This window comes from Mus pahari, chromosome 13 (assembly GCF_900095145.1).
Source record: "Mus pahari chromosome 13, PAHARI_EIJ_v1.1, whole genome shotgun sequence".
In the NCBI taxonomy this organism is placed as follows: Eukaryota; Metazoa; Chordata; class Mammalia; order Rodentia; family Muridae; genus Mus; species Mus pahari.
The window spans coordinates 30,639,807-30,653,745 of record NC_034602.1 but is presented as its reverse complement, the minus strand read 5'-3'; the positions used below and the strand labels follow the sequence as shown (position 1 = coordinate 30,653,745).

The following is a 13,939-nucleotide window of genomic DNA, read 5'->3' as shown; positions in this document are numbered from 1 at the left end:
CAACAGTGTGTGACATAAGACCTGTTTCACATCACCTTGACATGCTGATGCTGAGACTGTCCCGCACTCCAACCCACCTTCAAGGCCCTGTCCAGGTTCACTCTGGGAAGGGTCCCTGACCTGTAGACCTGCCTGACCTCACCTGGGTACCTGCCAGTCCTGAGGCCCCTCTCCTATATCTCTGACTCCAGCATAGTTTGGCCTTGAGACAGGAAAGCACTTAGGGAGTTCCTCCTGGGTGCAGGCAGACATGCACTGGTGTGTGCCGAGAACACACAAACTGATGATAGATATGTGTTTTACCCACAATTCAAAAATAAGGGTGCTGAGGCTCAGGCTGAATACCTAAGGACACAGATACTAGGTTGGGAAGGCAGGACTCACACCCATACTGGCTTTCCCCTGAAGCCCACCCTCCTTTGCCCAGTGTCCCTTGCTCCAGTGGCATTTGATAAATGTGTGTATGCACACAACACAAGTCTGTGCCTGCATGTGGACTGACTGACATCCCTGCTGACCCTGACTTTACAGGGTCTGACTAGGTGGGCCACCAAGAGCCTGGCACAGAGTATGGCTCTGGTTCTCCCAGCTGTCCCATCATCAGCTGTCTGTCTGTCTGTCTGTCTTCCTGGCCACTCAGGACTCAACCTACACTTCATTCATTTTCCCTCATGCGCCTTGCTTGCGAGGTACCTGACTATACTGTGAAGATGCCTGCCAGCCTAACACACTGCAGCTATGTGCAGAGCAGTGCCCTGCCTTGGAAGTGGACGAGGGTGAACTTTATAGCAATGCAGGGGAATCAGCTCTGTGGCAGGCAGCAGGAGTGACATTTGGTAAATGTCCTCGAAGCCCTGAGGGCAGCACTGTGAGCTTCAGAGGAGATGGAGGGCCCAGGTGGAGGGCGGGCCAAGACCCCTAACACAGGTTTGTTATTACATGGCTATCTTTGATCTAAAGATTATTCTATCCACGTCTAAGGATAGATTACAGTATTCAGTTGTCTGATGGACCTAGAGAGCCAGTCTGCCAGCTCCTCCCAGCACAGAAGGCAGCCCTCTAGGCATACCAGACAAGATTCTAGGGCTGTGCTTGGAGTCTTTTTGTGCAATAACATTGGCTACCTTTAATACCAGAATTGCACTCAGGTAACTATTCCAAGAAAGGATCATGAAAAGTGAGCTGTCCCGGGGTCCCCTGACCCAGTACCCACTGTACTCTCTGTGCAGAGTACTTCTCATCCTACAGTTTAAGCTAAAACTACATCCTCTCTCACTCCTGCCACCCTCTCTGCTGATAACACATACTCTTTCTGGTATGACCCACTGACCTACTTTAGCCCACTGCCTCTTTTTACACAGCTCATGAGCTCAGGTTTGTATTTTAAGTGGTTTCTGTTTTTAAAGGCCATTGATTACAACCACCTAGACTCTAAACTGTGGGAAGACAAAGCAAGTGCTTTGTCTCATCTGAAGCTGTCCAGATGCGCATCATTGATCATCAAATCCCTAGGACCCTATACTGGCTCTAACTGGAATTTCAATGACAGACAGTACAGTGCTCCCAATGTTGTGTCTGCCCTCGTGTGGCCATCTGGTGGAGTTGCAGGTACATGTCTCCAAGCTGGGACCTTAATCCTAAGCATTGTTGAGCCCTGAATCCTAACACTGAATTTTGCGAAACTTCAAACAATACCAGGAACACACCACCACTATGTGAGGGTGACATAAAGTCCATATTGTGCTTCCTAAGCCAGGGGGCGGGTGTGGTTGAGGGCCAGGCACAGAGCATGTACCCAGGAAATGACAGGACTCCTGCCTCATACCCACCTCTGGGCTCCACACTTAGCATTCTGGTATGAGAGCGGCAATGTCCACTCTCCCACCACCATAATGCTTAAGCCCAGGGCTTATTGGTGCCAAGGTCAAGAATTAACATGTTGTGCTGCACCCTAGAAGCACCTGCCTATACTGTGCCTCGGGGGCACAGCAGAGGAGTGTGCCCGTGCCTTCTGGCCTTCTCCACTTATGCCCAAAGCCATGTGCCCCTTTCCACAGGAGCCTGGCTTCCATGAGACTACCTGATAAGCTGAAGTTGGACTGGTGGAGGTTCCGGATGGGTGGAGGTTGGTGTTTAGAAGGTGAGGATTTGGCAGAAGGAGCTGGAGCAGCATGTTTGGGTGTAGCTGGCACCTCGTACACGGGCCCATCGTACATGCCCCTGGAAACGCTGTGCAACCCGAAAACCTTAACAGAAAGAAAGGACATTCAGATGATCACTGTCTCTGTGCTTCTGTCCTGCCAACAAAGCTCACATAAGCCACTTGTGCCCATAAGGCATGTGCCCACACAGCACAGTGCAATATGGATACACACACACACACACACACACACACACACACACACGCGCACGCGCACACACACACACACACACACACACACACACACGCCAGTCTCATCTTTACAGAGTACACAGGGAGATGAAGAACTGGGGGCAGGAGACTGGTTAAAGGAGGGTAAGATAGAGAGGGCAGTGGAATCAAGGTGCTAAAGGACTTCCCAGTGGTGGCCACAAGAGGGCAGGCTGCCACCATCCAGTAGCAGGGAGGCCATCAGCCATGCCACTGAAAGAAGCCCGACAGCCCTGGACTGAGACAGGGACCCATGGAACCAGCTGGAGCTCTCTACAGCCCAGAGAACTTCAAAAATGTCCAACGGAGATGACACCGGCTCCAGGCCTCAGAGAACAGCGTGTATCCAGGGAACTGTCCAAGGCTTTAAACAGACCAGTGGTGTCAAGTGTTCTGACCCCAGTTCAGAATCCTCCTGCTCAAGAGCTGGCAGGCTGAGCTTTGTCCCAAGTCCCTGCTCCCTGACTACCAAGGCCTCCAGTGACTTGTGCCCCTGTCACCCTGCTTCTCATGCCTCCCTTCAGTCACCACCCTTCTCTCGGCTCAAGGTGGCCAAAGGCAGGTTCTGTGCCCCACTCCCAGCCTGGCTCCTGTCCACTGCCCAGGCACTAGGGCAGGGAACCCCAGGTACAGTAACCTGACTCTCCGATGCAAACTGATGACTTAGCATGGGGCCAGGTACTTTCTCGGTGACAGTTACCTGTTCACCACAGGACTCAGCCGCAGACCAGGTCTACAGCCCAGCCAAAGCTGTGAGGAGTGGGCATCCCAGCCATTTGGGAACCTGAGACCCCTGGTCCACAGTGCCTGTGATGTGTGTCTACCTGGTACTGCCCCTTGTAGCAGAGGCAGAGGGAGAGCTGACCGATGTGGGTAACTCTTTGGGGTCTGAGGCTTGGAGAAGGTGTCTGAGTTCGCTGTCTAAACAAGAAGTAGTGCTACCCTTGATAAAGTACAAATACAAGAATGGAAACACACACATGAGCCTACAGCCATTCAAGTACAAATTTACATATTCATGTATGCACACCCAATATGCAAGACACACACATATGTATGTATGTATGTATGTATGCAGTCATGTACAGTGCATACAATGAATACACACATGCATGCACAGCATACTCAGTAGACACACACCCACACATATGCATACACTCTAAAATATACACAATGGATAAATGAACATATACATACATGTGTACACAGTGCAAAGTGGGCACACACATATATATGCATGTATAATATACATAATAAACACATATATACATAATATACAATGGATAAATAAACATATACAAATATGCATGCACAGCACACATAGGCGCACACATATACATACATTTATAATACAAGCAACAGACAAATGCATGCATGCACAGTACATACAATGAGTATGTGCAGATGTGCCTGTGTGTGCAATACATGCAGTGGCACACCTGTGTAGTACACAAAGCAGACACACATGTGTACATGCATAAGAAATAGAGACACACAGACAACACACCACACAGCTGGCTTTTCCAGCACAGCATCACTTAGATCATGTAGATAATGAGTTCATATGGTGACAGGAGGGTCACAGACAGGGGGGACAGCCACAGTAAGGACTCCAGAGATCCCTCCTCTGAGTCAGAGACAAGGACAGAACTTCCTGGGGCCTTCCAAGGCCATGGCTCAAGATCTCAGAAAAGAAGTAGACACGATGTGGAAGGAGGGGAGGAGGGGAGAGCTACGCAGGTCAGCTGGGAGCCAGCCCTCGGACTGTGGGCTGTGAATTCTCACTGCAACTGTGGATGGGTAACTGGGTAAATCTTTTGAGGCCCTGAGCATCACGTTCTAATCCGAAAAATAAAGCTCGTGACCCTCCAGTGGGCTATGTGAGGAACTTCCAAGGTGTGCAAGGCAGAGCTCAAGGCAGCTCACGAGCACCTCTCACACATGGGTGCACCGGACACAGACTGCAAAGCCCCGCAACCGCAACCTCCCTGGCCCTGTCTGGTCTCAGATGAACACACAGGGACACACAGCCACACCCATTACCCTCCACAGGACAGAGCCCAGTTCCCAGAGAAGGGGACAGGAACTCAAGGGCCCTCCGTGCAGGAGCTCACCTTGCTCCTGATCCTGACACGCTGGTAGAGATGCTCCGGGAATGGCTTCCGAGGGATGAAGCGGCCCATGCCCTTGCTGACGTTGATGTTTCCGTCCTCAAAGACAATCTTGCCCTGGCTGATGACCACCAAGGGGGAGCCGTGGCACTCCATGCCCTCGAAGATGTTGTACTCCACAGTCTGTGAATGCAAAAAAGCCCAGAGTTACTTCTGTACCACAGCCAGGGTTTCCCCTGCATCCGCATGGCACACACAGGATGATCTGTTGTATTTTCCAATGACTTTTTCTTCTCTCTGTAATAGTCTATCATACACAACAGACAATAAACAGTACTTGCTGGAGCTGAATGTTAACACCTACCCCTGGGCATCTTGAATGGAAGCTATGCTCCTCTGTAGACAAGTTCTGATTGTAACTTACATTTCTGTGACGTTGTTATCTTTTGTGAAGGAGAGTTTCCAAATTAAAGTGCATGGGCTTCCCTAAAACACTTGCAGTACACAGGCAAATCACGCCCCAAGGATTTGGGGCATTACCGGGTGGAAGTCGAGGATTGTTGCACACTTACAATCCGAGCACAGGGCAAGATCACGCTTTTGCTGTCTCGTCTACTGAAAAGACAACAGAGCGTGCGAGGTGGCTCAGTGGGCAGCGTGCTTGCTGCCAAGCCTGACGACCTGAGTTCAATCTTTGAGACAGATGTGGTGGATGGGTAGAACTCATTCCCTCAACGTGTTCCCGACCTGCACGTCCCCTCCTCAAGGAAAAAAAGAGGAGAGAGAGAGAGCAGAGACCAGACTTTGGTTCCCAACACCCATACCAGGCAGCTCACAGCCCTGTAACTCCAGTTCCAGAGGATCCAACTCCCTCTTCTGGCATCTGCGGGCTCTACCACATTAATGTCTCCACAGATAAACACACACATATGTGTAGTTAAAAAGTAAATTAAAATCTTTAAAAAAAAAATAACAACAAAGGCAATAGAACATCTAAAACTCCGCGTTTGGTTTGTTGCCCTTGAAGAGGAAACTCAACTCCAGGTGCCACGGCCATGATCCAACGGCTTTTCACCTCCTCTTAATTGTGTTTATTTTTTATCAGTTATTTTAAAAGAGGGTCATGTGTGGTTGAAAGCAATCAAGTGGTATGAAGTATATCTGGGAGAGATGCTCTCGACCTCTGACTTAGCGGAGTGCCTTAAAGGACTTCTGACTGTTAACTCTCTCTCTCTCTCTCTCTCTCTCTCTCTCTCTCTCACACACACACACACACACACACACACACACACANCACACACACACACACACACACACACACACACACATACACACACACACACACACACACACACACACACACACACACACACACACACATGCTGACTGAGCATCATATGAGGCTGTATTCTTCTCATCATCCCAGAGGTCCTCAACATGACTTGAGGCTGAGAGCTCTTTACAGTTTGTAAGCCGTTGAGCTGAGTCCCAACCTGCACTTGGACAACCACTGATCTATCTACACACACTTCCCAACATCAAACAAATGGGATATGTTCTGTGTTTTTGCTAAAAAAAAACACGGTGTGTGCAGTCTGTATGTGTGATCATGTGATCTCCATCACCTGAAGAGGTGACACTAGTTCCAGTTCTGGCAACACTGAGTCTCCCTGATGCTGTGACAGCATCACAAGTGCACACATTATACCCTGGAATCTGTCTTCCCCTAGGCAACACACACACCTGCACAACCTTACTGTGCAACTGACTTAGTATTTCTTAGTCTTACAGTATTTTTTCCACCTTGCAAAGAACCTACCTTTCCTTCTGTGAGAGGCAGATTTCTGTCCTTGCCTGAGCTTCGTATCTCCTGCCATGCTGTTTCCTTGACGCTACAGACTAATTTTGTTTACCATTTTCTGTAGCCAGGTCACAAATTTTATTCCTGCAGTTTGCAAATTTCACTCCATGATTTCTATTCCAAACTTTTATTTTTAAAAGGTATGCTGGGGGATGGAGTGATGGCTGAGGGGTGTAAGCACTGGCTGCTCTTGTGGGGGACACAATGGCCAGGAATTGACCTATCTTCCCTGTGTGCATGGCCAAAGAAAGTGGCAGAGGGTAGGGAGCAGGCTCACAAAACCATAGCAGCAGCCTGGCTGAACCTGCTCAAAGGACCTCCCTGGAGTCCCTCCAGTGTGAGCTGCTGGTACAGCCATGTGGCAGACTTGGAAAACCCTGAACCATTCTTTAGCCAGAAGCTTCTGAAATGATACAACAGAACCATCACCCACCCAAACTCGGAGTGCCACGGATGGGCTGGGACTTACTGACTTATGGCTTTTGGCTGTTATGGTCTTCATCTTATCTGGGTCCCAGATGACGACGTCAGCATCAGAGCCCACAGCGATCCGACCTTTCCTTGGGTACAGGTTGAAGATCTTGGCTGCGTTGGTGCTGGTGACGGCTACAAACTGGTTCTCATCCATCTTGCCAGTAGCCTGAAATCAAGACTCATGCATTGAGGAGAACAGATAGGCACAGACCTGGGCCTTCCAATGGGGTCTTCACAGATGGACACCTGCCACCCTTGTGAGGGAGCTGAACAGAGCAAGGATGAAGGACCTGCAGAGGAGGGCTGCTGACACCTGTAGGAGCCACTGTGATGGCCTGTCAGTGGTTCTAGTCCCACTGGGTCCAGGAGATGGCTCAGTTAGTAAAGTGTCCGTGACCTAAACCTGAGGGTCTGAGTCCATTCTCTAGAACTGATGTAAAAGGCCAGGCACAGCAGCACAGACCTGTAATCTTAGCACTGGGGAGGGGAAGACGGGAGTATTCCTGGGGCTCAGTGAGCAGCCAGACCCACATCTACTTAGTGAGTTTGAGGCCCAAGAGGGTCCCTGTCTCAAAAAATAAGACAGGGAGGGGCTGGAGAGACAGCTTGGGGGTGAGGAACGCTGGTGTGGGCCGGGATTTGATTCCCAGCACCCGCGTGTGGCTCGCAACAGTTCATAATTTCAGTTCCAGCTTCTCCAGGGCCACCTGCTTGCCTTCAAGGGCACCCGGCACTCATGTGGTGGTACACAGACATACATACAGTCAAAACACCCACAGCACAAAATGTAGAGTAAATAAGTAAATAAGGCAGGGACTGGCAAGATGACTCAGCAAGTAAAGACACCTACCACAGAAAACTGATTCCCACAGGCTGTCCTCTGAATTTCATACCATGTACCATGGCACATGAGCACCCACAAGCATGCACACACATGCACACACATGCACACAAGCATACGCACACAAGCACACATGACGATAGACACACACAATTTTTAGAGCCCTTTCGGATGAGCTAAAACCCACTTCCCTCTGCCATCCACTTTTCCTCCTTCAGGACCATGACATTAGGAAGTGAGGACTCTACTGCTCGCAGTGAGTTTCCCATGAGTCCTCTGTTCCCATCTCTACTTTCAGGTAAGAAAGGAAGATTTCAGAGCCTTGAGTCCACACCACTGGCTCGGATGGTCCAGGCAAGGTACTTGTAGAATCTTCCAGGAGAAAAAAGGGTGGACTTACCACTGCCTTGTCCCAGACAACGGTCATCCGCTCTTCTATGCCATTGACACCCTCAGGGATCAGAGTGAAGTTGTCCTTGCCCACAGCCTTCTGAGCAGTACTGTAGGGACAGTGGCCACTACCTGTGACCTGCAAGTCTCCACTGGCAAGAGCATAAATAAGACAGAGTTACACTCACTGGAAACAGGAGACCCTGGCATGGGTCACCCAGCACAGGTTTGGAACTTTAAACACCATTGGCTCTATGTTAGTTCTGAAGGAGGCACTGAGCATTGGGGATTTTACCTCAGTATTTTTTTTTCTAGTGTTTGAAATTGAAGCCAGGGTCTAACATATGCGAGACAAGTAAACTACCCAACCCTATCTCAATAAACGATAATATAGTCAGTCATCCAACATCAGTCTGTCAACTCAAAGCCTGCCAGCACGTCGTCAGGAGCCTCCCATCTGCAACCCAAGCCTCACATCTCCTCACGTCACAAGAGTCACACACGTGTGCGCGCACACACGCACGTGTCTCTTGGAGTGAGGTTGCTGGCCTATGGGAGCTAGGCTCTCTCTACTGGGCTTACACAACAGATATTGCCTGTGGTTAACAGTTGAGTGACATGGATCTCTGGGTTTCTCATTTTGTCCTTTGAGAGTTTGGACGCAAGGACCTTTGGATGTACCTTGAGTCTGAGCCTAGAGGGACAGGACCAGTGATGGGAGGGCCGTGACTTGGTGCAGATGTAGGCTGCTGCTGCCCTCTACTTTATAGTATTCACATCCTTAGGATGCCTAAGAGCTGTCCTGTTCAGGACTGTTTAGCAAACCTACACCATACGCACGCTCTGTGCCTGGAATAACGTGAGGCCATAGTGACCGTCAACAGACCAGTGGCATGGCCGGTGTAGGAACAGGGCCACAGCAGGTTGGGACAGGAGATAAGAGTGCTGCAGATGAGCAGAGCTACCGTTTTAAATCAGTGACCAGACAATGACTCTTTGAGAAGGAACCTTCCAGCAAAGGTCTGGACGCAGTAAATAAGCCGGCTGAGAGACGTGTGAGAGAGTGTCAGGCAAAGGGTGGACCTCAAGGGAATGGAGTCTTTGGTTCTTTCTCGGGGGCAGGGGCCTGAGACTGTTTACGCTGAGCAGAGGGAGCCAAGGGCAGAAGCAAGGTGAAGTCAGCCTGGGGAGGGGATCAGGTGGAAGTCTAGCTAAGGACTAGTGGAGGTCCAGGTCATGCTTTGCCTTCTGGACTCCACTTTGGAAGAAGAAATCATGGGGTGGGGGATGGGGGTCCTCCCTTGATCTCATAGACATTTGAAGTACCTAAGTACCATGGACAGCACATGGGGGATGGCATTTTTGGAGGTCTGTGGAGGCAAGAGGCACCAGCACACTGAGCCAGAGTGGCTGTGACCAAGGGTGAGTGACATCATTCGTTTCTGTGGACTGAGGCCATACTCCTGCCACGGAACATTGGCCACGTCTGTGAGACAGCGCGTCCCAGGAAGATGTGGACTCTTCATTTAGTTTGAGGAAGCATCGGACATTCACAAGCTACAGCTTCGGTGCTGATTCAGTAATTGAGTTCACCAGCAAATGCTGTCTACATCATGTGGGAACAGAGATGTCCACACGGTCCCTATGCCAGAGTCCCCGTGTTTGTCCACACAGTTTTTTTATACTGGGAAGTCCTGCCTTATCCCCAGGTGCAGCCCCACATCTCCTCCACAGAGCTCCAGCTATCCACCCTTGCGGTGGCAGCCCGCCCCTCTCTGCTCACTGTGTGGTCTTGCAGCGCCACCTTTGCTCATGCTGACGGACGGAAGGATGGGACTGCCGCAACTGCCCTTCTACTGTGTGAAAAATACTGTGCATCACTGGCAACGGTGCTGCTCACCGAACTGCCTTCCACCCACACTGAGGCACAACTAGCCCTGTACAAGCAGGCATCTGATTCTGTGCACGTGGCCAACGAGCAATCTGAGGAAGGCAGGGAGACATTGTGTGTGCTCTGATGCCCAAGATGACAGGATCGGTGGTAAAGGCAAGATTTGAATCCTGGCCTCTCCTGCCCAGTCCTAGAGGCTATCAACCACATCTAACTGCTTAGAACACAGCAGGTGCATAGATAATACTCAATTGCTTGGAGGAGGCGGTCACTAAATGTGAACTATCACTAAGCAAAACACGCCCTTAGGTCCAGGAAGAACTGCTATAAACAATGTGGAATATTGTTTTCTGAGTCTAGACCCCAAGCCTCCCTTCTCTAGTGTGTCCAACTAGCCTGTGGCTTCCAGCTACTGACCCTGCCCAAAACCCCAGCCCCGTGTCCCCATCCCCATGGCTCTCACCAGGCCAGCAAGGAGGTCAAGTAGTCAGGAGTGGTGGGGTCTGGGCTCAGGGGAGGGGAAGTCACAAATGCAGCTGCCTTGGCCCAGTTCTTGCTCCAGTAGTGGGTGCCATCGGTTCCCAGGCTGGCGGCTATGGGCTCACCGAAGACAAGAGGGCCTTGAAGGGGCAAACATCAAGAGTGTGGTTATAGACAAGAGTGTCGATCCTGACACAAAAGGAGGGTTTGCGACAGCGGAAGCTGACTAGAAGCCTCTGGGGCAGCATCACACAGTCCCCTTACTATGAGAGACCAATTCTGTAGCCAGTTATAGCAGCCAACCCGGCCAGCACTTATCCACATCCAGCTCCTCATGTCACCATACTATTGACTCTGGGACAATGCCTTCCTTCTTCTCAACCCACAACTGACTCTGTTCCCTTGGGTCACGTTTTAATGCCAAGCTTCCCGTGTGAGTCCTGAGCAGAGCACGGGAGAGGGTCGAGCCCTCTCTAGAGCCCAGGGAATGGTCCAAATATGTGGAGATGGATCCAGGAGGACCTGCTGGCCATTTCAGACTCATCATCAGCTTTGTGAGCCCAGAGAAAGGCTCTAAAGTCATTCAAGACCTGTGTGGTCTCACCTGGCCAATGGAAGTGGAAACAGAAAACACTATAAAGGAAGGCACTGAGGCTCAGAGCTTGTGGGGGAACTGCAGAGGTCTCTAACACTAGCGATCAAATCTAAAACCAGCTCTAGGCCACCCCTCCAGTATACCAGAGGCCACAGACCAATAGCTCCTGGCAGACGTCTGCCCCAGAATAACCTGGCCAGCTGTCTGCCGCCCCTCGGGAGAACAAACACCACCTGCCTTTCTTCCTGGCCAGGGCGATGATGTCGGCTGCACTCTTGCTCATGACCTTGGTGATGTACACGGGGCAATTGATCCTGCCTGCAATGGCGATAGCCCGGAACACAGCCTCGGCCTCCAGCTGGGGACACAGCAAATACAAAGGTCACAGGAGGAAGGAAGCAGCTATATATCTCCCATTTATAAAGGGGAGTGTAAAACAGATAAACAATGAGGAAAGGGAAAATGATTCTGCTGGGAGAGTTGGAGATAGAACGATGTCCCGTGATTGTTTGGAAATACTCTGCAGGCTGTGTCAGAAGGCTCTCCCAAGAGGACACTGCGTCCAAAGGCACACAAAATGGTCATGTCAAATGACTGGCTCCGTGACACTGGGGCATGCCTGTGGCTGCTGTGACCCATGATTCATTTTGTCTCGGTCCCCTCTAGACCAGCCGTGTTCTCAGGACCAGCAAGTCAAAGCACTGTTGTGACTTCTATTTTAGGATTTTAATTTACACTCAGTGAAGGCTTCAGTCATGGCCTTAAGAGAGGTACAGTTTGACTGGGACTTTTCAGTCTATTTTCCTGTCACCAATATAGCAAGTCTTCGTTAAAGATTCTCCCCAAATCAGGACGCGGGTGATGCTCCTGGACTCTGGGACAGGCAGAGCCTTTTCTGGCCTCTCTGACTTGTGTCCTCCAGAGCCTTGGGAAGGAGCAGGGAGAAGGGAGCAGAGTGAGGTGAAGAGGACAGAGCAGAGAGAAGGAGGAGGAGCTGGGTGTAGCCGATCTGTTCTATCCCAGCTGAAGGGCCAGGGAATGAGCACTTGGCAGCTACAGATAGCAGAGTGGGGAGTCCTTACCTCCTCAGGTCTACTCAGAGCATGACCCTCGGGACCCGTGATGCCCATCTCCAGGATCCGTTTTTGTTCCTAGGAAACAAGGACCAATGAGACGGGCATTGTTGGACTAGGTGTAAGACACTCGGATATAGACAGACAGACAGGCAGACAGGCAGGCAGATGTGTATGATTTACTAAATATTTATGTATATAATATATGATATGTGGTATATGTGATATATGATATATAGTATGTAATATTATATATATATTATATATATATATATATATATATATATATATATATATATATTTGTTCTATCTGTTCTGTTCCTCTAGAGAAACCTGACTAATATAAGAGTCTAAGGAGATGACTCAGTTGGTAAAGTGCTGACTACACAAGAACGAGAATGAGTAAAATCCTCAGAAACCAAATTTAAAAAAAGAAGCTGGGTGCACATGGCACTGAGGGGCACCACCCCTCCATCCTTGCAGGGCAGTTTTGTTCAGAACCTCACAATGCAGAGGAGGAAACAGATCTCAGAAGCCACATGCTTTGTCAGTAGTCACAAGGCATCACAAAAGGGAACATCTCTCATCTGCACATGGGATATGGCATTCAATGTTCAACTCTACCCTTCCCCACCCGCTCACCTCACTGATGAAGGATGCACCCTCTTTTACTGTCTGCTTTGTGACAGGTCCCATTTATGGTAGGAGGGAGAACCTTGTACCACTCACCTGAGCTATCAAATCTCCATTTTCTGCATGGACTAAGATCACAGCTCCCAGACCCTTAAGGAAGGTGAAGGCCTCATACAGCTAAAGAGGAGAGATGGGACTGGTGAGAAATCAAGGTGTAGGACTCTGTGCTCACTCCTGCAGCCTTCCTGGACCCCATGGGCTACCAGCTTCTGGATCAAGAGGTAGGAAGCTGGGTGGGGCCAAACCAATCAAAGGCAAATAGTGTCACTGTAACACAGTGGTTATTAACCTTCCTAATGATGCAACCCTTTCATACAGTTCATCATGTTGTGGCTACATCTGTGGTGATTTGAATATACTTGGCCCAGGGAGTGTCACTCTTAGGAGGTGTGGCCTTGTTGGAGTAGGTGTGGCCTTGTTGAAGGAAGTGTGCCTCTGTGAGGGTAGGCAGTGAGACCTTCCTCCTAACCATGCCGGAGCCAGTCTTCTCCTAGCAGCCTCCAGATGAAAATGTAGAACTCTCATCTCCTCCTGCCCCATGCCTGCCTGGAAGCTGCTATGCTCCCACCTTGATGATAATGAACTGAACCTCTGAACCTGTAAGGCAGCACCAATTAAATGTTGTCCTTATAAGAGTTGCCTCGGTCACAGAGTCTGTTCACAGCAATAAAACTCTAACTAAGACAACCCCCAACCATAAAATTATTTCATTGCTACTTCATACCTGTAACTTTGCTACTCTCACAATGTAAACATCTGGTATGCAGGATATCATGATCCCTTTGGTTAAGAAGCATTGCTATAACCCCTGCTGTCTTCCTTGTCTTCCTTCTAAGTACAAGACCGCTGCTCCTGGGACACATGCTTGCAAATGTAAGGGGGCTGTCCGAGGCAGGAAACAGTCTGGAAGACTCCCAGTGAGAGGCCCATGGCTGACATCCACACCAGGGGCCTCAGTGGGTCAATGTAAGAAAAAAAGCACCAGTTATAATTCTACAGCACTGCTTCCATGAACTCCAACCAGCTCGAGGCTTCTAGAGTACCCCCGTGTCTGCTTAAAAGGCTCAAGGCATCCTCAGTAAGTGGTTGTCTGATCCAAGGTGCTTCTTTGGACTGGCTC

The 13,939-nt window shown here is 49.9% G+C and overlaps 1 protein-coding gene across 2 annotated transcripts in view; it reads right to left on the bottom strand.

Moving 5' to 3' along the window:
- Crmp1 (collapsin response mediator protein 1) overlaps window positions 1-13,939 on the bottom strand; it is a 50,757-nt gene that overhangs the window by 1,037 nt on the left and 35,781 nt on the right. For both annotated transcript variants that reach the window (XM_021210282.2, XM_021210283.2), the window contains exons 6-13: window positions 12,856-12,936; window positions 12,136-12,204; window positions 11,291-11,411; window positions 10,442-10,598; window positions 8,098-8,239; window positions 6,852-7,022; window positions 4,525-4,704; window positions 2,081-2,246 (exon numbers count right to left, since the gene is read on the bottom strand). In XM_021210282.2, coding sequence (XP_021065941.1) covers window positions 2,081-2,246; window positions 4,525-4,704; window positions 6,852-7,022; window positions 8,098-8,239; window positions 10,442-10,598; window positions 11,291-11,411; window positions 12,136-12,204; window positions 12,856-12,936 — 1,087 coding nt within the window. The remainder of the gene's footprint in view (window positions 1-2,080; window positions 2,247-4,524; window positions 4,705-6,851; window positions 7,023-8,097; window positions 8,240-10,441; window positions 10,599-11,290; window positions 11,412-12,135; window positions 12,205-12,855; window positions 12,937-13,939) is intronic.